Here is a 23,929-nt window from a genome sequence, read left to right on the forward strand (position 1 = left end):
TATTTCTGGCGTCGCTACTGTTAACAGCGCTTAGATCTTAAAAACTTGAAACTCAAATCAGGTAAGGTTAAAAACATTGAACTAATCATTTTGTCTAGTTATAAAATTATCCTTACATCTGTGTTTCCGCACTGCAATTTTATAATATTCTTTGCATTACTTGTTTTGTCCCTTGTGGGAAAAAACTTAAAAATGTAAAAATTGTTCAACAATAACAACAACAACAAAATACACCCTGGTTGAAGGGTCGTACTTGCACTTGTGAAGTAAAGGTTGACCTGCAAACATAAAAAAGCAGACACATTGTGATTTACATGTCGCCAGACATTGTTTTGTTTATACCAGAAACCTTTCGTGTAAGTAAACTGTATTGTTTCAAACAAGCACCCGTCCAATTTAGTGCCATTCGATTAAACTAAGTGGCCCCAAATTCCAATTCAACATACAAGAAAACAAAGAAATTTTAAAAATACAAGATGCTAATGATGAAGCACTGCATTTATTTTTATTCAATATTAATTTGGCACGTGTCTGCTTGACACTGGACACTTGACAAATCTATTTTACAAAAATGGTGTTGTGTTTTGTTTGTTTGTTGTTTACTGCAAGTGTAGGCATTTGAAAATAAAACCGGATTTCCAACAATGGATAATGTTCTTCGCGGGGGACATCGGCTTATCTTTGATTCACATGTCACGCACAAAATGCTGAATTGAATCCAAAAAACTCCTGTCCAATCAGATCAATTTATTTTCGGTACTTTACGCATATGAACATTTTCTCTTTCTTGAAATGCGGTGCAACTCTAGTTACAACACTCTCACAAAGAGATAAAGGCGATGGTGTAACACGTGACGCAGTTGTTATGGGAACACCATTGACATAACCAATCAGACGTACGAACGTCTGGTTACCGTTGTGGGGTGTGTAAAGCACTTCCGCTTTTTTTAGTCTTTTGGCAGTGTGAACAAAAGATGTCAGATGTTATTATTTTGAAACAAAATTTGATCCGAAATTTTTAATTGTTCGAAAGTTTTTGTTATCGAAATATTTATAGCGTTCAAATTTTTCCCTAGTAGAAATGAATACAAATTCAAAATGTTACTTGACATAATTCGGAATTTTTCCATTTTCATTAAAGAGAATTAGGTAGAGTGCACTTCATCCTAAATCACACATCTCTCCACAAAAAAACGAGATGGACTGACGTGATGACATGGCCGACAACAGAAAAAAAACTTAGTAGTCAACAAATCTTCTCACAAAAGCAAGCGGATAGATTTAAAGAGACTTTGTTAGTCCTCGTTTCATATCAGACGCCTTAGAGAAATAGCCCAAATCATTAGATGGTTCTATTTGTAAATTTAGATTTCTTTAGGTGCCTCTAGGTATTTTGGGTGGGTGATATATATTTCAGTATCATTTTGCCCAAAAGCGAAAAATATTTCGTATTTAGCTGTATAGAAACACCACAAGCAGCACTCTTTTGCTTTATGTCATTTTAAAGGAGGCAACGCGATTTATGGACGACAAGACTTCGCACAACACTATAGACACAATAGCAGTCCCGGGTTAACCGCTATTATAAAAAAATTAGTATTCGACATGCGTACAAAAAACATTTTTTTAAAAAGTTGGTATTTTTGAGTAGAAAATACAAAATACGTGATATGCAAATATTTACATAATAAAATTTCTGTTTAAGATATAAAATTGAAAGTAATAAACGATATACTGTAAAAAATATCACAAAAAGACAGATTCTAATTAGCATAAAATAATTATTAAAAGCACCATACGGATATTATAATATAGAAGTCGTTAACCCGTGGAAAACCTTTATATATCGCACACGAAATACGGCTATTATTAAAAAGATTTAAATTTTTTTCTTATGAAGCTTTTATTGCTCAGGTGTAGAAAAAAATGGCGACTGCAAGAATTCACTACATACATATACTTATAATTTTTTACAACTCTATGGTAGACTATGATGCATTAAATACACTTGGCATGAAAATTCACGAAAAAATCCTAAATCCATCAATCAATTTATTTTATGAAACAGGGGTCATTGTTTCTCCCTTTTTTGATTCATCCCCTAAAATTGTAGATGACTCAGGGTCGAAGTCCGGTTTTTCATCGGCTTGTTTTTTATCGGCTTGTTCGTCCAACGACGTTCTTACAACAGCATCACTAAATATACTCAAACCCTTTCGATGTTTAGCTCGAGCATTCTGAAACCAAACTTGAAGAACCCGTTTTGTTAAACCAACTTTTTCGGACAGTTTTTGCAAAGCGGCTGAGTCTGGGTTCTTTTCAATATCGAACAGATCTTTCATTGCCAAAAGCTGAAAATTTTTGAAAGTAGTTCGTATACGTTTCGGTTTTCCGTCTTTGGACCGACTTTTACGTTTCGTTTTTGGGTTTTCCGTAAGCAATTTTTCTTCGTCTCCACTGCTTGTTGAAGGCGAGATAGAGTGCGATTGATCGTGGTCAGAGTAATTTAACACAGGCGAACCAATTTGTTTGTCAAGCAAAGTGCTTGTAGAAGAACTAAAAGCCGATATGGTTTTGTCTCGATTAACTTCGTCACACGATGTCGTCACCGTTATATCTTGCTCTTCTTTTTCATCGATATCAGCCAGTAAAGATGGTAGCTGTAATGGCTCAATATCGACGCTAAGCTTTATGTGTTTGTTATTTACGTCTCCAAGAAAATGTTGGTCCGTGTTTGATCTTTTTATATTTCGTGCTGGATTTTCTTGTATTATTTTTCTGTTGGTTCCTTAAAAACAAAGGGTTCCATAACAAAGAGATATTTATGCAAAAAAACTATTTCAAGTTATGCACTTCTCTCATAACATTTATTTATTTCATATTTTGATATCCTGACAATTTATGGGTGTCCTGCGAGATAAAAAGTTTACATACCCTCGTTTTCATTTGCTGGTGTAGAAAGCGGTTTTTGAATCCTCGCATCACAGAGATAATGTGGTTCGCACAGAAGCTGAAGATTTCGAATGCCGTACTTGTCGCCTTTTTTCAGCAGTACTGAGCAGAGGGAACAGCGAAAACAGTTAACATGATAATAAGTTTTTTTTGCTTGCATCACAAAATCAGACGAGGAGATTTCCTGCTTGCATCCCAAACAATTTGGTATGGAAAACAATCTAAAAGTATTAATTAATATCGCCATAAATAATATAATGAATAAATAAAAATAAATAAATAAATAAATAAATAAATAAATAAATAAGAAGGAAGTATATTTCACTTGAAATAGCACGTTCTGCAGAATATTTGTTCATTCTTTTCGTAACATGACGTATCTGAACATAATGACGTCATACATGCTCGACATTTCAAACATTTATTGTGAAGCTTCTTTGTGCCGACTTGAAGGTAGAACCTATCAGTGATTTTTAGCCAGCAAACTTCGCAGATGCTAACTTCGGATTCATCCATTTTCAGTAACATCTTTCAGCAACCTCCTTTAACGTTTTGATCTCTAAATTAAAAATACGCTATACTTATAAAGCCTCAAGTCCCACGCACGGAATATGTGGCCAAAGCACAAATTATTATTTGCGGTGGACCCACTTTTCCTACATTTTGTCGCTGACCCTATGACAGTCATGTCCCAATTCGTGGGTATATATTTATCAAATTTTCTTGAAGCAAGATATATTCAGTTTTTTTATCCGTTACTAAATTCGGATGCACTTTTAATTTGAAATGTTTCATGCATCGCACTTTGTGATTTCACTATTACGTGCGCATCAACCGTACCTTTTTTACTAGAGGAAATGAGACGTACGAAATTTGATCTAATGTTTTGAACGGATCTCTCCTCACACAAACAAAGAGCTATCAAACAAACTTTGATAATTTGTTAAAATAATACATCCTCTTGTCTTGTTTTGGCATCTTACAAAGCTTAATACAAATAAGAAATATATAAAAATAATATAAATATGTGTATACAGAGTATTACTATGCACCCTTTTAAGAGATAAAAGCGTGGGTTGTGGTCAGTGAAAATGAAAAAGTTGCTTTTGCATGTTGTCAAGGTGGCAACCTCATTCCTACTTATTACCGTTCTGATGTCGAAAAAGATACAAAATTCTATGAACATGAGGTTGGTAATGTAAAAGAATTTCGGACAATTTGAACTCTATAAATTTAGATATATATAATTTTTTTGTGGTATATAAAAGATCGAAATATTAAGCAAATGCCAATCAGAAAGTTAAATTATAGTTTTCCCTATAAGTTTCCTCGTCAATACCACCCCTCCCACTCCCAAAACGATTTTGCTTCTTATTGGCCTGCCAGCTTTTGCTGCAAACTTGAGAGCGAACACGTGACACAACACATGTGACAAGAGTCTGGGGAAGTTATCAATGGACAAGGACATTGGTACCTTTACATCCTAGCGAGATAACACACTAGAAGACATGTCTGCGTGGTGGAGGTACAACAAGTGTCACAACAAACTTTGACAGAAAGAAAGGAGAGAGACTGGACAGCGTCAGATTCCAGAACTTCCAGACTTTGACTTGTAAAATGTTTCTTGTTTATCCTACATAAATCCAAAAATATTTTGATAAAGTTACGGCAAAAAAAACTTCGACAAGATAAAAGATTGGACAGAAATTCAAAATATCAGTCAAAAAATAAAGATAAGGAAGAAACAGAAACGACCAAAAACACACATACAAAAAAAACAACAAGAAACGAAAAAAATATAAATAAAATAGGCAAAAGCAAATCAAAAACATTGATGACAAATACAAAGTTGTTTATTGACTAAAATAACTACAAAAAAGCAGAACTAGAACAACTTTGTACGTTGTACTGACTTTTGTTTTGAAATACTGTTCAGTTTTTTCTTAATACCATAAAAATAATTTTTAGAAATCCGCCTGACAAATTTAAGTCGATTCTAATTTTCGGCGAGTAAATTTTCATCCTACTTTTTCACCGAAAGTTTGTTGGGCTGAAACTTTTTTGAATTTACTTACGTTAAATATCTTCGATTTAAGGAGAGTTTTTTCATTCTAAAATGCTAGCTAAAAAGTTAAACAAGGGAAACCTTTTGCAATTTCCGATTAAAGCAACAAATACATCGACAGGATAAGAAACAAGTAATCTAAGTGAATGTCTAACCAATGTGGATTATGGAGGCTATTTTTAACCGAAATGTTTACGTGGGATAAAAAAGGGTCCACTTTGTGAAGGCGTTCGCCTTAAAGATGTTGCACTGCGAGAGTTTTTAAAAAAAATAAAATATTCGTCTTAGAGTGGCCGTTTTAGACAGTTTCCACTGTAATTCTAATTGTATAAATATAATTATATAAACAACAAAAAAGTTATCCTCAGGTAACCGCTATCTCTACGAAACCGCTATCTTTATGAAAGCACTGTTTTTACGAAACCTGTGTATTTACGACAACGCTATCTTTACGACAAAGCTTTCTTTGCTATGAATCTACTTTATAAAAAGAACAAAAAAAAAAATTTGATTAAAAAACAAATTATCACCAAAATTTTTTTTCTCCCAATAAGCGAATCAATCAACTTATTAGACCACCGAGCCTGTCGAAACGAAGCAAAATACAACCGCAAAACACGCTGGCTAAAAAGAAGATGACTGCAGGGTTTTCTGAGTACAATCAAACCAATGTTTCCAATGAAATACTTTAAGTGTGGTCTAATGATGCTATACTGTTGATATTTGTATCAAGCATAAGGAAAGGAAATACCTCTTGAAACCCTTGGATGGATCACGTAACTGTACTTCAAGAATATAAAGGTTTATTGTGAGATATCCAGGCTGGTTTGTAAAAGGTATTTTGAATGCTGTTTTTGACGGTTCACGAAAATACAAAAGAAAAAATCAGATTTATTTACAGTGAACTCTCGAAATAAAGAACACTCTTAATATGAGACGTTATTATAGGGGAAAGGGCTGGGAAAGTGGTCGGAGTTCTTAAGATGCCATGAACAAAAAAGTTAAATATTTAGAAACACTTGACTGCATGTTCCTTCATTATTCTTTCACGTGACTCTTGTTTCATATACAACTGGTAATAGTTTCAAAATGCTTGCGATGGAAGGGAGAGAGAATAGGAATGGGCAAAAAAATGTACGTACTACCAAGAAACACAAACAGTCTATTTTACAGAATAGCAAGAAACACAAACAGTCTATATTACAGAATACACAAACAGTTCAACAAATGCAAAGGACACAATCAATGACATGCAGCTCTTTGTTTTATGGAATTTGCAAAAATATTTTAACTTAATCAAAACGGTCATTAACATTAAAGAACGTAACCGCTAATTGTCATTAAATTCAACACCAAATCACGTGATAGGTAGCGATGAAAGATAAAAATAAAAACCGAACGTTAACTTCTCAGTCCTCCAAGATTATCACTTTTAGCATTAATTTTGTTCTTTATTTCTCGCGCTCCGCCAATTTCCGTGCTTTTTTTTTACACAAATATTTAAAAATTGATAGTAAACAAAATCTATAGAAGATCAAAAAATTGAAAAATTCACAATATGAAGCCTTCATAAAAAGTTTCGTCGTTTTTCTGATTTCTTTCAAACACTCAAACATTTGGCGGCCTTCCTTGCGCAAAGTTGATTAAAATATCTATATAACAAAAACCACGGGACTTTTTGACACGTGGACACACTAGAAACATAAAACTGCAATAAAGTAACAAAACCACCGTGAGATTCTGTGACGTGGCACACTAGAAGCACTACATAAAACTAAAATAAAGTACCAAAAACTGTCTTGACACGAGGACACACTAGGAACATAAAACTGCCACGTCGACAGAACAACCTTGCATTATAAACAAATTCCTTATCTACAAGCGACAATCTTTTATCATTACTTGATAAATATCTCATTAATCGCTAGATTAAAGGGTAATAGAATTTTACATTTAGACTGTATTCATATAAAGCCATCACCATATCCTTACCTTTTATCACCAAGGGGGATAGCGAAAATTGCTTGTTATTAAGGATTTGCACAAGGAAACGGAACAAATTGTCCTATTGCTTCTGTAAAAACTTGACCTTGACATGTTCAATGACAAAGTTGCTGTGTTGGTAACTATGTTTACTAGGTTGCTAGGTTACGTACCTAGGTTACGTACCTAGGTTGGTTGAAAGCTGCTTAGTCGCTATGCTTGCAAACTGAATATAAAAAAAATATGGTTACAGAACCACAGAAAAGAACAATTACTTCTTTTCTGAGGTTATTAGTTATTCTAAGTTTCAGTACCGTACACGTTAACTGCCGTTTATTGAATCTTCGAAATATTTTTAAACAATTCATCTTCATAATGCTATTTCAGAAGAAAGCCTTCAAAGTAACGTTTTATAACAATGAAAAGACATCGTTTATGGAAAGGATTTTCATAATCCTTAGCAACACACTTTCTCAGGGTGAGAAGAATCCAGTATTTAACTTGCTCTAACTTTTGAAAAGAACTAAGTGTTACTTACATGTTCTTTTAGTAAGAAGTCTAGTACCTCCATAACTTGCTAACAAACTCAAATGTTGTTGTTTATCATAATTTACAGAAAAAAGGGAAAAGAACTTGACATGTTTTTCTATTATACGTCAACAAAGAATAAAGGGAAGTTTCAGAAAGCTTCAGGGAAAATTAAAAAAAATTATTTTAAAAATTAAGCGGAGTTGGTGCAGCGTTGTTTTGTGTAGGGTCAATTGTAATTTACTATGGGTATTATGTGTGGGGGGGACAGGAAAAATTGTGCTAAATGGCAACATATCAATGGACTTTCAATGAATTTGTTAGAAATAGCGGACTTTTCCAGGGAGAGTGTCCAATGTAGGAACTATCCAGGAAGAAGGTATTCTAAATGGAAACTTATCGCTGGACTTTCCAGAAGTTATTTACAAATACCGGACTTTTTCAGAGAAAGTGTCGGATATTTTTTACGACAAATGAAATTTTAGTCAGTCAACCAACATTAAAACATCGTCAGTGGATCTTCATCTTTGCGATTTCATTTTTTTTTTAAGAAAAATTCTCTACCGGTTGAAAATTATCGGTCTATAATTTCATCAATTTTCTAACAATGTTCAAGTCGATAAGGTATGTCTTGAATACCCTCGAACCTCACTTTATCTCGAGAATGCAGCTTTTTTTTCCTTAGATTTTTTGTCGCATTATAACCCTTCTTTTATTTCGGACAAACTTTAGTCCCTTGTGCGCCGTGTCATAATTAGAATCCCGCAACAAAATATAAATACACAATAAAAATAATAATTACCATAAAGAAAAGCAGTTTCTTTAAACAGATTTGATTCCACTGTATACAACAAATTTCCTATGCAACATGGCCTGCAATACCACCATGGCTGCCTGCACGAAGTATTTCAATTGTTGAACTCAAATAACTGAACTAAAAATAGGCCTAAGTGTTTCTTTCACTCTCACAAAATATGTTGGTGCTTTGCCAAATTTTTACACACAACCACTTACCATACTAATTCCAACAGTAAATATATATTCAAACTTTCCCGAAAGTTGATTTTAAAATGGCAGCTGTTGCTGCGTTTGACTGCAAAAAAATTAGTCTTGCGGCAGTTTGCCAATAATTTTATTTTTTTATTTTAGAAGTGGACAAGAAGTAATGAATGAAATATGGATTATAAATATTACTAGAATCCACAATACTACCATCGCTTGGACAATACATACAAAAATTATTGGAGGGGCGCTTGTGCCCCCCCTGCCCCACCCCCGGCGGTTATGGCACTGTACAAGGCAACCATGAGAAAAGAAATGGATAGCATAGCTTCACCAGAAGAGGGTCGTACGAAGAAATTTGAATGCACATCGTTTCGACACATATCCTTGAATCCTTGAAATTATGATATCTTTCCTAAACACTCTTGCGTCCTTGCCAGATGGGGAAGGGAGAAAACTTTTCTTGACAATACCAGATCATTCGTAAAAACTAAATTTTCCTATTTTTCGATTTTAAAAATTTCCTTGGGTTGTGCTGGTTGACCAATGTAGAGGCAGATGAGAACTCAATGTAACTTACAGAACAGTATTAGAAGTCTCAGCAGATGTAAAGCAAATTGACCTTAATTCATCACGCATTATGAAGCACATACCGTCTACTATTACACCATTCAACAACCTTCTCAGTCCATTGCAGTTTATATCAATCTCTGCAATTGTTATTATAACAGAAAAGATAGCTACTGAAAATATATGCATATGTATTCGGGAGGTAGTTTGACTTCGGGACTGAAAATGCGTACAACGTTTATAAAAAAACTTACAAGCGATGTTTCAAGTGACATGTTTTCTCCACACTTTTTTGATTCATCTATCTCTCATTAATGTGAATATAAATTGTTTTTTGAAAACATTCTTGTTTAAAAAGCGTAATAACTTTCTAATTTAAACTCATTAAAAGAACATAAAAAAATAATTCCCTGTTTCATTGCTAATTGTCTTAGATATTTTATGTCTATATTAAGCTTTATTCAGAAATCTATTGCACAAAATATGTTAATTCCAATTGATTAAAAGGAACCTATTTTTCTTTTGTTTGTGGATGGAATATTAACACCACCACCACCATTACCATGGACACCTCCACTGTTACTGCCAACAACAACAACAACCACAACAACACCACCACAGCTACCATTGTAACCACCACCATCATCACCACCACCAACAACAGCAACACCACCACAACTATCACCCCCAGCACCCCCGCTACCAGCACCACCGCCATTACCACCACCGCCATCACCGCCACCACCACAACCACTACCACTACCATCAACAAAACCACCACTCTCACTACCAACAAAAACAACCACAACACCACCACCACAACTACCACTACTACCACTTCCACCACCACGTCAACGCCACTGCTACTATCATCACCACCACCACAACCACCAAAAACAACCGAATATCATTATTACCATTACCACCACCACCACTACGACAATACAAACCATGCTTACATATTATTTATACCATGTAGTACTTAATACAAAAAAAACTCATACCTTATCTTTTTGTTATTTTTCTCTCTCTTGTTCTCTCCTCTTTAAACTGTTTAAAAACACACATCACGTACGCAACTTAATATTCGTTTTTCAAAATGCAAGATTACCCCCGGCACAAGAGCATAAGCGGAAGTTGAATTAAACAACAAGAATAAAACAAAAACAAAAATTAAAGTAACAAGATTTGTGTAAAAAATTCACTAATTATCAGAGTTTTTAACGGAGTAGCTAACACAGTAATTTGGATACTTTATGGTCTTTCCCCCAACCCATATTTTTTAGTAAAAAATTGACCCCCCTGGCACGAATGACGTCACAAAATTTGTGCATGCGTAATGTTTTATTTTATATTTTGTCTACAACTACACTTGTCATCCCCGAATAATGCAAATACATTTTCAATTTATAGCTCGTTAGCCTGTAGTAGAGCGTTCGGTTCCAGTGCAGAAGGTCGTGGATTCAAACCCCGGCGAGTCATGCCGAAGACTATAAAAGTGTGAATCTACCTTTCTGTTAGCGCTCAGTATGAAAACAGAATTGATAGGTTGTTGTCTAGTTGAGTGATGGCTGTACCTCTGAAGCTCAAATGGAAGCTTTAAATGCACTAGGATCCCCTCTTCGCAGGACCCTCGTTGATAGTACCAATATGAACTGAAGGGCTCCCCTGGGGAAACAATTTAAACAATAATAAAAAAATCCAATAATAATAACAAGTCTCAAGTGCGCCTGAATACTTTTTACATTTTGTTTTGCAATTATTATGGCGGCTTTGTACTCATCTCTAAATTATGATAAATATTTGGTAGGATATTTTTCTTCTGGAAAAAGACGTATATTCCAATAACAATATAAAATGTCTTAAATAGCATATATTTTATCACTTATTAAAAAAGTTATATTTCTTGAAGAATTGTTTATTTATACTATAGACTCTTTTTATTTTCAATTCTCCATATCTCCACGCACCTTCGACCCTTTTTGTCACTATCAAATTTTTATTTTAAACTTCAAAAGAGCTATAAAATGGACTCTTGATTTTTGAATTTAGTGACTTACACGAAAATTAAACTAATAGCGGTGAAAAAATTGCACTTAAAATCTTCTTAAATATCACATTAAAATAGAAATATAACTGAAAATGGCGGAAAGTTCTCTGCGTGTAGTTGACAAGCATAATTTATTCCATATAAACACTCATCTTACTACGAAATCATACTTCCTTATGAAATAAACTTGAAACTTTTTTTGCACCAGCTAGCTAGCCATATTCCTCTAAATTTTGCATACATACAAGATAATTGCACATATCGCCAGTCAAAACAACAACAATGGTATTAATTACCCTCTTAAAGCTAGTAACATAGCATTTGTTAAGAAATACAGCTCCTCGTTTTGTCTCTGTGCCCTGTCAAAACAAACTTTAATTTACTGACATGTAATATATGTTACAGACCATAACTCATTTCCCGCCAAAAAGAATACATAAAGAAAGTATTCCTTGTTTCAGAAAATAGCAAAAAAGTTACAAATTTATCAAATAAAGTGATAATTCGTAAACAGTTTGTCTACACAGTTATGAAGTCCGTTTTTTTACTTAACTTTTCGAGTGGTCTACGTATTACATACCTTTATTTAGAGTGTGCTATGATGAATAGGAACATCCAAGATGGAGATCTTACTTGAACCCTTTAAAGTCACGGAACATTAGTTTGTTGTCGAGCAGTAAAGTACAGAAATTTCAACTCTACCACAATGATAATGCTGCTCAACTTTTTATGAACTCTAGACATCCGTTTTAAAGAAATTATTGTTACGTAACTTATTGAACATTAGCGTTAAAAAAGATAAGTTCTGTCACATGGGCTTGCATAAACAACCAAAGAAATATGGAGAAAACTTCAACTTTCGTTGTCAGCATAACTGAAAATGCTTTTCATGTCCGGTAACCCTTTTTTATAAGAAAAATACATTAAGACTGAGGCGAATGTTGCTTGCTCTATCTATTCTTAGCTTTTCCCTATTGGCCTACTCGCTGTTTGTCGACTTTCTGCTAAAAAAATTCAAGTTCTTGTGTTACCTTAATCCGTTAGACTAGTGTGGCAAGTCAAAATCAATCTTTAGTTTTAATAATTTTTTTGTATCAAATTAGTTTTAGGTTTACACCCAGATGTTGTCATCCTGGTCAAAACAACGTGACCTTTAATGATGGAATTTGTAACGGAAACAATCTTGGAATTTAGAATGATATTATATTATTAAACAAGACAAAAAAATCTAGTCAAAACTTTTTTGACATATTGGAATGGGCGGGATGGCGTCCAATTAACCCTCCATCTTATGCTCTCATCCCTCTTTAAAAAAAGATGGGCTTGCTCGGGGTAAAGTTCATTTTTTATGTAATTGTGAGATGTTCTAAGTGATGTCCCAATATTATATTGGCATATAATAACTTAGTAAATGGTGCATATTTCGTATTTAATTATTTGGACCAACTTTATATTAATATTTTACGGCAGTAATATTTTCATTCAAATTTAGATCTTAAAAAGATTTCCGTTTCGTGTGTACCACAAGAAAGAGGAAACATTTGGTATCGAAACTATCAAAAATATTTGCAAAAGTAACGCAAAGAAAACATGTGTAGCCGGATTGCGGTTGTTTCTACATTTAAAATTGGATGAAATTAACAGTTAGATATTAATTTTCTATTTTTTGTGCCAAATTTTTTGTGTATGAAAAATATTCTTTGGGCAATAACGCTGTTTATGCAAGCTCATATGACAACACTTATCTTCTTTGTCACTTCTTTTCATTAAGTATACACTTTTTTATAAAAAAAAACAAGAAATTTGTCTTTCTGGAGTATTCTTATTTTTTCACATGGAAGAGGCACACATTTAGTGAATCGCGGGTGTATAGTGTTTCTGTTTAGAGGATCCAATAATCCACTTTTAATAACAATTTTTTTGTCTGACATACTACCCGGATAAGCAGACAAGATAAAAGTGAAACCGCCTCCAGGAGCAATTCCAACCAATACTTTCACGGTTGTAAGAAATAAGGAATCTGAAACTGCAACTTTCAATTCAACACAATCAATGATACATCGTGTGTTTGGAAATAAACCTTTTAAGGACTTTGGCATAAGTTCCTGAATTTTTTCTCTGCTAGGCCAAATGCAAATGGAATCGAGTCTGAAGTGCATATAATGTATCCATGTGGTGAAGGTATTTGTGATTGTGACCTCACTTGCTTTAAATAAAAATGCAAAGTGCTTAATTATAAATCCTCTTCTCAATTTCACAAGAGTAATTAAAAAACTTTCAAGTGCTTCTTTTACGTCCACGACTGAATCTCTTTTGGTGACTGATTATTACATAGGACAGGCTTTTCTCCCATGATACCAGCATTCAAAAATACCAGCATTCAAAAAAAAAATAAAAAATGCAGCATTCAAAAATGTCAATAATGACTTTAGAACATTTATACTTTGTAGTCCTGTATAAAAATGACATATTTCATCTGATCCAAGTATGTAACTAACAAATTCAGATTTTCTTGAAGGTATTTGTGACATGTGTTTATTTTGCTGCTCAATTTTCAGTTTTAATTGTGTGGCTGTATTTTTCCAGTAATCAGATGTATTTTGTACTGTTTCTTTTTTGACATAACAAAGTATTCTCACTTTCAAGTTTTATAATGTTGTCTCTTAAAATGTCTAATTCATCAGGTTTTATCTCCATATTTTCTTGTTCTAACTCTTCTTGAGGGGATGAAAATCTGTACTGAGGGTCTTGCAGTTGGTGCCTCTCTCTTAGTGATTTTATCTCCATAATCATTCCAGCTGTGTAGTGTAGGCTTAGCAACAGTAATAAGTCGTTTTCTGGTACCACCTGGCGGTCTATAAATTACATTTAAACTGAAATATTTTTCACAAATTTGGGTATTTGTTGTAACACTAAAACCATCTCTTCCATCCTGGCGTTTTATCAGGCACTGTTTTAAGCGCTTGGTCAGTTGGAAAGTTAAAAAAAAAACTAAGACCAGGAGGCTTTCTGACTTCATTATCAATAATGTACTCACGTGAAAAAAAACCATATGCTGCACATTGTCTGCCAAGAGATACTTTCTTAATTTTGGTAGAGCTTTTCTCCACCATGTTCAATGTTGTTTTTCACGGAATAGCATTAGTCTCACTTTCATGTCGGGGCCGCATTACGTAATTTAATTTATGAATAGGTCTATTATTGAATTTCCGCGCCCGCAGGCGTAGGAAATTCTTTAAAACCGTCGTTTTTTTCTTTCAGATCATTTTTTGAGAAAAAATCGACCCTGGGATTTACTAACCCTGTCCCAAGTACTGGGAAGTCATCTAAATGACGTTTCAGGCCAAAATTGGACAAAATTTGGCACAGTTAACAAAAAAGTATGCTGAACATAATGGTGACATCATAATTTTGATTTTTGTCACCTTAATGTCATTTTAGGCCAAAATTGGTCCAAAAATTAAAACTACTTTATTTTCAACAAAATTTGGCACAGTTAACAAATAAAGTATGCTGAACATGATGGTGAGTTTAAAATTTTAATTTTTTGCGACCTTGAATGTCATTTTAGGCCAAAATTGGTCCAAAAATTAAAACTACTTTATTTTCAACAAAAATTGGCAAAGTTAACAAAAAAGTATGCTGAACATAATGGTGACATCAAAATTTTGATTTTTGTCACCTAAATGCCATTTTAAGCCAAAATTGGTCCAAAAATTAAAACTACTTTATTTTCGGCCAAATTTGGCACAGTTAACAAATACTTTATTATGCTGAAAATGATGATGATAGAAAAATGTGATTTTTTGTCACCTAAATGTCATTTCAGGCTAAAATTTGTCCAAAAATTAAAACTCCTTTATTTTCGACAAAAATTGGCACAATTATTAAAAAAATTGTGCTGAAAATGATGGTCACATCAAAATTTTGATTTTTTGTCAACTAAATGCCTTTTAAGACCATAAACGTTTCAATCGCAAGAGTTTCAACCATGAATGATAGGCTGTATTTTTTGTTAGCAATTTCTTTTAAAACGTGAGTTTATTATGACACGTTTCGTTTTGTTTGCGTTTGTTGTAAGATATAATGTCATTTGTGTGCTTTATCTTCAGAGCTTCATGCACCAAACCTCTTCGAATGTTTGACACGATAACACAACGAATTAGCAGGTTGTCATCAAATATTTTGGTAGCAAGCGGAAATTCTTAGAGGCCCCAAGGCTTCTTGTTTTAATTAAAAATGGTTTAAGATATTGTTTTTGTCTTTACTGATCATAGATTGATATAACTTTTAGAAATTCATATCTGAAATCTTTGGGGAAAAATACTTTCATTTGTATTTTTTACTATGCAACGGGTTTTCTTTAAGGTCAATTTTCCTTAAGTTTCTATAATTTGAACAGTTTTTCAGTCCCTTCAGCACGATTCTCTACCTAATTCGAATTTTAGAGCGTAAATAGTGCTTTGACAAATTCAAATTACACCATTTCTGGTGTCGTCCTGAGAAAAGCACTTGGTGATGCAACTCGTATTATCGAAAGAGATCATCTCTCCAATGTGAAGCGATCAAATATTCAACAGTTTTTCAAATAGAGTTTCTCTTTTTTGTGTAAACAATGAAAATAAAGATCGAATGAAACTAGAATTACGTTTTCTTGATTTTGAAATTAACGTAATTTCTCTCTGTAAATTTGAATTTTTACTTTCTGAAGCTGAACGTTCGAATTACAGAGAGTTTTTATAATTCGAATCTCTCTATAATTTGAACAAAAATTTTTCCCTGTGGGAATTCGAATAACTATTCTTAACCGGTTTATACGAGAAATCCTCAGCGCTGATTGGCTAAAAAGCCTTAACAACAGGCTTTATACAGCACGGGATAACTTTTAGCCAACCAAATCGTAGCTATGAATGTAAACAAATAACATTGCTGAAGAATCGTTAAAACGTAGTTAGCTACATACAGAATCAAAAATCAAGTTACAATAATTTCAAAATCTCGAGTCAATCCACCAGGAGAACAGCAAGAAATATTAATAATTTAAAACCCACTGCGTTTTTTATATAAACATTAATCAGCACAGTGAGTAACAGAAAAAAGGCATATGGTTTATACAACCTTGTCACAAGTAAATCTGTAGAAAATAATCCCGGTTTCTACAAACCCAAACAAAATATCTATCAGTTGATATATACAATATAAACTGTTTGTACATCTCTTCCGAGAAATATTACCCTCGGTCAGCGCATCGACCTCGCAAGCTCGGTCTATACCTTGACTTCGACTAACATTTTTCGGTATATATAGACAAAAAAATTATATTGTACTAGAAACTTCCCACGACTGTTGGTGAATTGGTGGGAGACTAGCTGGGCGTAGCTGATATAACTTAGGAATTACTTATGTAAATGTAGTGTATTAATGATGTGCCATAGAGACAGTACAAAAAGTATAACAGACGTGCGCAATCTTATAGACGAAACCTTCTTTGTAAAGTACACAAGTGAAAGCTCCTTTTCTTGAGATTACGTTCATATAGAACGGAAATTAAAATAGCCGCACAACAAAGGAAAACAAAGATGAGATTATTTAACATTTCTGTTTTTTGGACAAATGGAATTTTGAAACATTTGAGTCTAATCGGTTACCAAATGGAAAGACAAGTTAATATATCCTGCGTAGCCATAGCATTAAAGGCGTCATGCTTGGTGTGTTGAATTATTTTGTTTTGTGACAAAATATTTTGATGATGTTACCGCTTCAAGACGTCATTAATTCAGCCAGCCAATATTTTCTAACGGGAACAAGCACAAAAACGCTACTTTAGTCTGTAAGTTAAGTGAAAAGAGTAGACGAAAGAAGTTTGAATGCTTTTCCGTTGTGTGATGCGTTAGGAAAATGTCCAAATAGTCATAACACGCTTTTCGTTTATAAGCCACACCACCAATTTGAGGTTTTAATCGTTCAAAAAACGAAGCAACTTGTAAGAAACATCCAGCTTAGAGTGAGTACAAAAAAGAAAAAAAAAAGAAAATACAAACAACCATAATTATGAGAAACAATATTGCCGATACTTTTCCTTTTTTTAACAGTGACGTAAATTCTATGGGACGACAAACATAGCAAGAATATGATTTCGATTTGCGTACACGCCTAACTTCGCAAACAAACAAAGCACTTGTAAATAGCTAACAAGGAACAGAAATAATCGAATTAACATAATGAAATTATTATTCAGTTCGTTTTTGAAAAAATAAAATCTTGCTTGCCAGTAATCAAGGCCAACAAAATAATTTACGGTGAAAATCACTTTGATCTCGGGGTGGAAATGACATTTGTCTCGTGGTAGAAATGACATTAATCTCAATGTGGAAATGACATTGATCTTGGGGTAGTAAACACATTGATGTCGGGGTGGAAATCACGTTGATCTCTGGGTTAAAATCACATTGATCTCTGGGTTGAAATCGCATTGATCTCTGGGGAATTGTTGTTTAGGCTTGAAATGCGATTTGTGTACAAGCAAGTCAAGATAGTAAAATTCAGGGCTTTTTTGTTTTTTTGGACTGCAACGAAACCTGAGCAGTTGAAGGATGGAGCTTGAGACTCTGATAAAAACCGTTCGTACTCACCTAGGCTTTCTAAATATTGTTGTTATTTTTTACTCCGTATATATCTCTCTATTCCTTTTACATCATGTGGATTTCAACTTCTATTTTGGGTATCAGAAATAAAAAAAACGATATAGCGATACAGTTTAGATACGTTATAAAATGACTTACCCCTTCTTGGTGATACATAAACTGTCTTTCATAAAGTGATTCATGTGGCACACAAGATAGAGATACACGCGTGCGCTCAATGTTATTTTTTTAGGTACGAGACTTAGCTTGTCTTAATAACCAAAGCGTCACTTCCCTTCCATGAAATTAGATACTAGTGATTTTAATTTATTTAATCATCTTGAACAATAGATTTTTTTTGTTAACAAAAATCATAAAGAAGAACAATTAGAAATTTAGAAAAAGAAAGCCTTTCAAATCCATCATCTTCTTTCTATTTTATCTTTTTTACGACGAAAAATGGACCCTATGTTGTTTGTATTTAAGTGAAAGGGCGTATCACAACAGGAAATAAAAGTCATTTCGTTGACGTTATCCTGAATCATTTTCCGCTTTGTTATGTGTTTTCAAATGTAACATCCATTTTTTTGGCTGAGAGTAAGAATTATTTACGGACTTTGGCGTAAAGGCTGAATGATCCTATAGGATACAACTGGGGACGATGAGTTTTTATGAATCCAGCATAAGCTCTGGTATAAAAATTGTTTATTAAAGATATTTCGACGTGCGGTCGTGCATGTTTTATATTTAAAAATAGAAGCAAGAAAATTTGTGGTTATCAAAATATGCATACCGCAAAAACTTTTTATTTTTTTAAAAAAGTACTCCATTGACAGAAAATTTGTGAGTCAACTCGCAAAATTAAATTTCACAGTTTTCAGTTTGATCCAGATTTAGCGAGATTTAATTTTGTAAATTTAAAAAGGTTTTAGAGGTTTTTTTGAATTTATACAGCTTTCGAGCATTGATGTTGCTCTCCATTCTCCTAAATTCTGAATAGCATTGTGCAATAACCAGACCACTCAGAACATCAAGGTACAGTATTTTTCAGTTGCCTTAATAAATACATAACAGTGAAATCTAAAGAAAAAATGCTAAACTAAAAACATGCCCGGGTATTAATTTTAACATATGACGTTTAGAATTTAGATGATTTAGCGAAAGGAAACGAATCAACAAAAAAATTCTGGTATTATATTGACTTAAATATGATTCGTTTTACGAAATTGCTTCCTTTTTAACTCTGTTATGATTTCAAGAGTTATTTATTTTTCGTGATTTTATTTAAAGGTATTAATTTTCGCAAATTCGATGTTGAAGGGCATTTGTTGGTACTTAATATCTCGAATTTAATCAAACTTCAAACTCTACGAAGACTGCGTAAACTACAACCAGCGAAGATTTAAATTATCGAAGGATTTTAAGAGTGCGTAATAATCTCTTATAATAACACGCCAAGTTTGTATATGCAGTCTACTCTCGTTAAGCGGAGCCTCCACGGGACCGAAAAAAATGGTTCCGTTTATCGAATGTTCCACATATCCGAATTGCTCGATAAGTGAAACCTCTATGAAACCGAAAAAAAGTTCCACCCATCGAACTTCTCTCTTATCTGAAATCTCAGGAGACCGCGGAATTTACAAATAATCAAAAACAGGAGGAGGAATAAAAGACGCCTAAATTTACACAGGTAAGCCTTTGCTTTGAAGACTGAACAGCTGCCATTTTTGAAATGTGACTGCTAATATAGTTTTTATGTTTTCATTACTTGATAGCAACCGAATGTTCGCATTCGAGAAAAGAATGTTTTCGTTAAAATGATTCGAACGTACTGTAGATGATTTTTCTTTTGGAAAAGTTCCACTTATCTGAATAAATATTGCTCAAGGGTCCAAAAAATGGTTCCACTTAATGAAAGTTCCACTTATATGAATAAATATTGCTCTAAGGTCCAAAAAATGGTTCCACTTATTGAAAGTTCCACTTATCTGAATAAATATTGCTCAAGGGTCCAAAAAATGGTTCCACTTATTGAAAGTTCCACTTATCTGAATAAAAAAGAGATGTTTGGTGATGCAAATTCAAGGGACCGGGAAATTGGTTCCACTAAACGAAAGTTCCACTTATCCAGGATTCCACTTATCGAGAGTAGACTGTAAAACATTACCTATTATAATATTTTGCATTTAGCTTATAATTTATCGTGTGGCGAAAGTAGTAGCTGTAAATTTTGGTAAAATTTAGAAGTCATGACTTGTTGTAAAACAACACAACCTCAATGACTACATAAAAGCTGGATCACTGGTGGTTGGTTTGTTGGTTCCGCAAAATTTAGTGGTTCCCTGTTTTAGTATATATGGTAAAAAATACTCTTTGAGGAATCATGAAAAACTATCATCTATTTCATTTGCGATTTCGATTAAAATTAAGGGGAGTTAGTTTTAGTGCAGGAAAAATCCCCTAATCCTGTAACTTTTAAAATTCCTTCTTTATATCAAAGTTATAATACCAATCACAGGGAAGTATCATTGTTGTCTTGGTTACGTCGTTTTTAACGTCAGAAAAACCGTAAAATTGCGGTTATTGTAGTGTGCATTTTTCAAGAAACCTTTAAAAGAACAAGCTGTGTGATTTATTTCCATAGAGAATAATAAAAAGATTGAAAAACTTTTAACTTTAACTACGACATTGTGTTAAAGGGTTCTAAAATTTTAATCATAAACACACTCCTGCACAGTAAATTCCGTGAAAAAAAATAGACAATAAAAGAAAGAACACCCACCAGTTTTATATTTGATAAGTATATTTCGAAGAAAAGTTAAAATCAAACCTATATTCCAACTTTATTTTCTATATTTTGTTACTTTTAGTCGACGTATGAACATTTCATCCAACATTCATTTTTTGTGATCTGATTTGCGCATTTTAAAATTTTTGAAAATTTCAAGAAAGAAGAAAAAAGTTGTGTTGGATGAAGTTTGATTGCTGTGAAACATTCCATCCAACAATTTCGGCAAGATTAAGGAAAGTCTCTGATTGAAATGCGTCATTTTTTATGTTGGTTTGGTTTGGTGGTATGTTATGTCCAACATCTACAAACTCTGTGAATTTCGAACCTCGTTCGACAACATTTGAATTTGTCAATAGAATGTTTACAATTCGTATGCGTCAATATAAAATATCATTTGCAATTACGGGCAAAGCAGGCTAAAACACAGTTACTCATTTGACCAGGTGAAATCAAATAGGAAATCTCATTAAGTATGAACTCAAAATCTCCTACGTCCATTCTAAACAGTTCCCTGAATTCGATTCTCAATTCCTTTATGATATTATTAAAATATCCATTTTCCCCTCTCCTCTTTATCCACTCTCTTCTTTTACCACCTATTGGCTTTTTGTCATCTGAAGCTCATTCAGTAACACAACAAGCACTGCAAGAATGAATGAACGATCAAAATTTCAAACGTTCAAATAATGGATGAAAGAAGTGCCCACAAACCTAAAATCTTACTTCCTCCAACATGAAGTTTGTCATACAACATTTCATCCAACATGGGAAAAGCGTGTTTGTTCCGGCCTTTACATGTTGAACTTTCAATCAGTAGTAATAAGGATACGTCACAAACTATTCTCGTTTCCAGAATTTATTCTACGCCTATACTCGCTTGTAACAACAGGCTATGGTGCTAGCCTGTTGTTACAGAGAATGCAGTTCAAACTATAGATGTTGATTTAGAAACACGAAGTACCCTTACAATTTTCACACGAGTAATTGCAAACTAACGTAAAATGAAATGCACTATAAGCGAAACACCAAAAAGGCGTCGTTAAGGGCAATGCAACAATTACACTTCTTCAATTGGCTGCTTTTGTGGGAATTTAATCTTTATAGAAGCACATAGCTATAAACAAAACGAGAGGTAAATAATAGTACTCCTATATCTCTTCTTCAAATATTGGCACCCTGCAAATAAGTCGCCACAGCTTCAACCCTTGAAATTAAATGTTTATGTGTGCCCTGTACATTAACTGGAATAATTATTAGTTTTTTTTAATCTAAAGTTGTGAAATAGAAGTCAAATGGTGGCATTTAATAGAAGACAGGACTTCTTTGATTCAACTGATCACCCATTTAATAAACACACCCTTAAACGAATCTCTTTTAACCAATGAAAAAACAGGAAAAATACATCAATACACAGAATATCATACCGCAGTAGATCTTTTACAAATCTTACATATTATCTTTAAAACATCAGTGGCAAAACTACAGTGGTGCAACCGCAAGACATCCGAAAAGTTCACTTCAACTAAAATAAGCTTCATAATTTTTAAAATGTTCACCAGCTTGTGAAATGTTAGTTAAACATTTGATAAACAATTAAACAGTTGATATCTGGCGATGCGCAAAATGAAAGCTGCACAGTAATAACCAATTTGACGTTTAGGTTTAAATTTCAATGTTAACAACAATAAATTCCCAGTGTAACGGACATACTGTCAAATAACACTAAAAAATAATCTGAAATGTATTATTTAGAAATATGGAATGTGCTGTCACCTATTACATGCCAGTTTATCAAATTTATAGGTACCATACCTCCAAGATTCCTAGATACTGGCTATTACTTTAACCTACCCCTCACATTTCGGTGAAATTCATATAGTTTGTAAAATATAATAACTTCCGTTAGAATTTGAAACTTACACTATAATTATTTTTTATCGAAAAGATTTCTAGCACAAGATTTAGATAAATCCGAATAAGTTATTGAAGGAGTTAGGGCGAAATCAATTCATCAAATTCATCATTCAAATGTATAGTCCTTCGAAAATCCTACGAAAATTTGGGGTTGATTCTCTGCACTGATTTCTCTTTGTCGCTTTTGCGCTACGTTAAAAGAAAAATTATAATCGAAATTCTGCGAAATTAAAGGTTTTGCTTGATGTGTTTTCTCAACAGAACTGACATTAATACCACCACAATTCTGAAAGAAAAAGGCAGTCAATTTTCGGGTCAAATTATTGTCAAAAAAAACCTGCTTTTTCTCAGATCCTTTTTCCCAAGTTTATTTTCAAAAAAAAGTAAATTTCCTGAAGTGAACACTCCGAAGGGGAGAGAGAGTACTATCGTCACAAAAATGCAAAGAATTAAATTTTCCTAAGTTCTTTTTTCGTGATGACGTCATTTGCACGAAAAGAGAAAAGATTGATATTTAGGAGTGGTACAGTCTAGTCATGTGGTGCGCATGTACATGCAAATGTAAACAAATGAAAGTAAAAACTAAAGTAGATTCAAACAAACAAACAAAGTTGCATGCCAATAATTTTTGCAAAGTAAACAGATGTTGATTGATTTCCACTTCATCATTTTTCTTATCAATGTCAACAAATGTTTTTTTTACAAACGCAAATAACTGGGTTTTGCACTCAGCTTACCTGCTGTATCAATGAAAGAAACAAATCACGACATCACGTGGTCAGTTTACCTGCTGTATCAATGAAAGAAACAAATCACAACATCACGTGATCAGCTTACCTGCTGTATCAATGAAAGAAACAAATCACAACATCACGTGGTCAGTTTACCTGCTGTATCAATGAAAGAAACAAATCACAACATCACGTGGTCAGTTTACCTACTGTATCAATGAAAGAAACAAATCACAACATCACGTGGTCAGTTTTTTTCCCCAAAAAATATTTCATTCACTTGCAAGAGGGACTCTTGTTGAAGTAACCTAGTCAAGTTAAAAAAGGTTTAACGAAAATAACGACCTTCTACTGTTGTAACAAACTCCATTCATTGCACACTGTAAACTAGCCTCGTTAACTAAACTTTCTTTCAGATATTAAAAATGGGTTTGTCATACGAAAGCATAGATGTATGTATGTATATGTAGACGAATGTTTCAAAGCAAATTCCTAAATTTCAATCCATTAATAGACATAAAATCATTTCTCACAGCAAACCCTGAATTATAATCACCCGATGAGCATAAAGCAAGCTGGCCACATCTACTCTCTTAAATAATAGAGGTAATAATTATGTTTGATAAAACGAGTAAGATCTTTTTCAAAATTCTCGATTTTGATCACGTGAGCAAAGAACAATAAAAGTAACCAATGAAATAGCGCGCTCAGTATTATAAC

At 33.4% G+C, this 23,929-nt stretch overlaps 1 protein-coding gene across 4 annotated transcripts; it reads right to left on the reverse strand.

Annotated features, from left to right (window-relative positions):
• Positions 1-1,639: 1,639 nt before the first annotated feature.
• Positions 1,640-10,188, reverse strand: LOC130612553 (LIM/homeobox protein Lhx2-like). 4 transcript variants are annotated; one of them, XM_057433881.1, is made up of 5 exons: positions 9,355-10,188; positions 4,427-4,585; positions 3,278-3,511; positions 2,935-3,173; positions 1,640-2,788 (listed from the first exon to the last, which is right to left on the reverse strand). In XM_057433881.1, exons 3-5 carry the CDS (start codon positions 3,478-3,480, stop codon positions 2,058-2,060), a joined length of 1,173 nt encoding a protein of 390 aa, XP_057289864.1. In that variant the 5' UTR covers positions 3,481-3,511; positions 4,427-4,585; positions 9,355-10,188; the 3' UTR covers positions 1,640-2,057. The 4 variants fall into 4 exon arrangements, with proteins under 4 accessions (XP_057289864.1, XP_057289862.1, XP_057289863.1 ...); XM_057433879.1 differs by lacking the exon at positions 4,427-4,585 and having other exon boundaries at positions 9,355-10,187; XM_057433880.1 differs by lacking the exons at positions 4,427-4,585; positions 9,355-10,188 and adding an exon at positions 8,331-8,980.
• Between the last annotated feature and the right edge of the window lie 13,741 nt (positions 10,189-23,929).

The sequence above is a fragment of the Hydractinia symbiolongicarpus genome, chromosome 10, assembly GCF_029227915.1.
Source record: "Hydractinia symbiolongicarpus strain clone_291-10 chromosome 10, HSymV2.1, whole genome shotgun sequence".
Taxonomy (NCBI): Eukaryota; Metazoa; Cnidaria; class Hydrozoa; order Anthoathecata; family Hydractiniidae; genus Hydractinia; species Hydractinia symbiolongicarpus.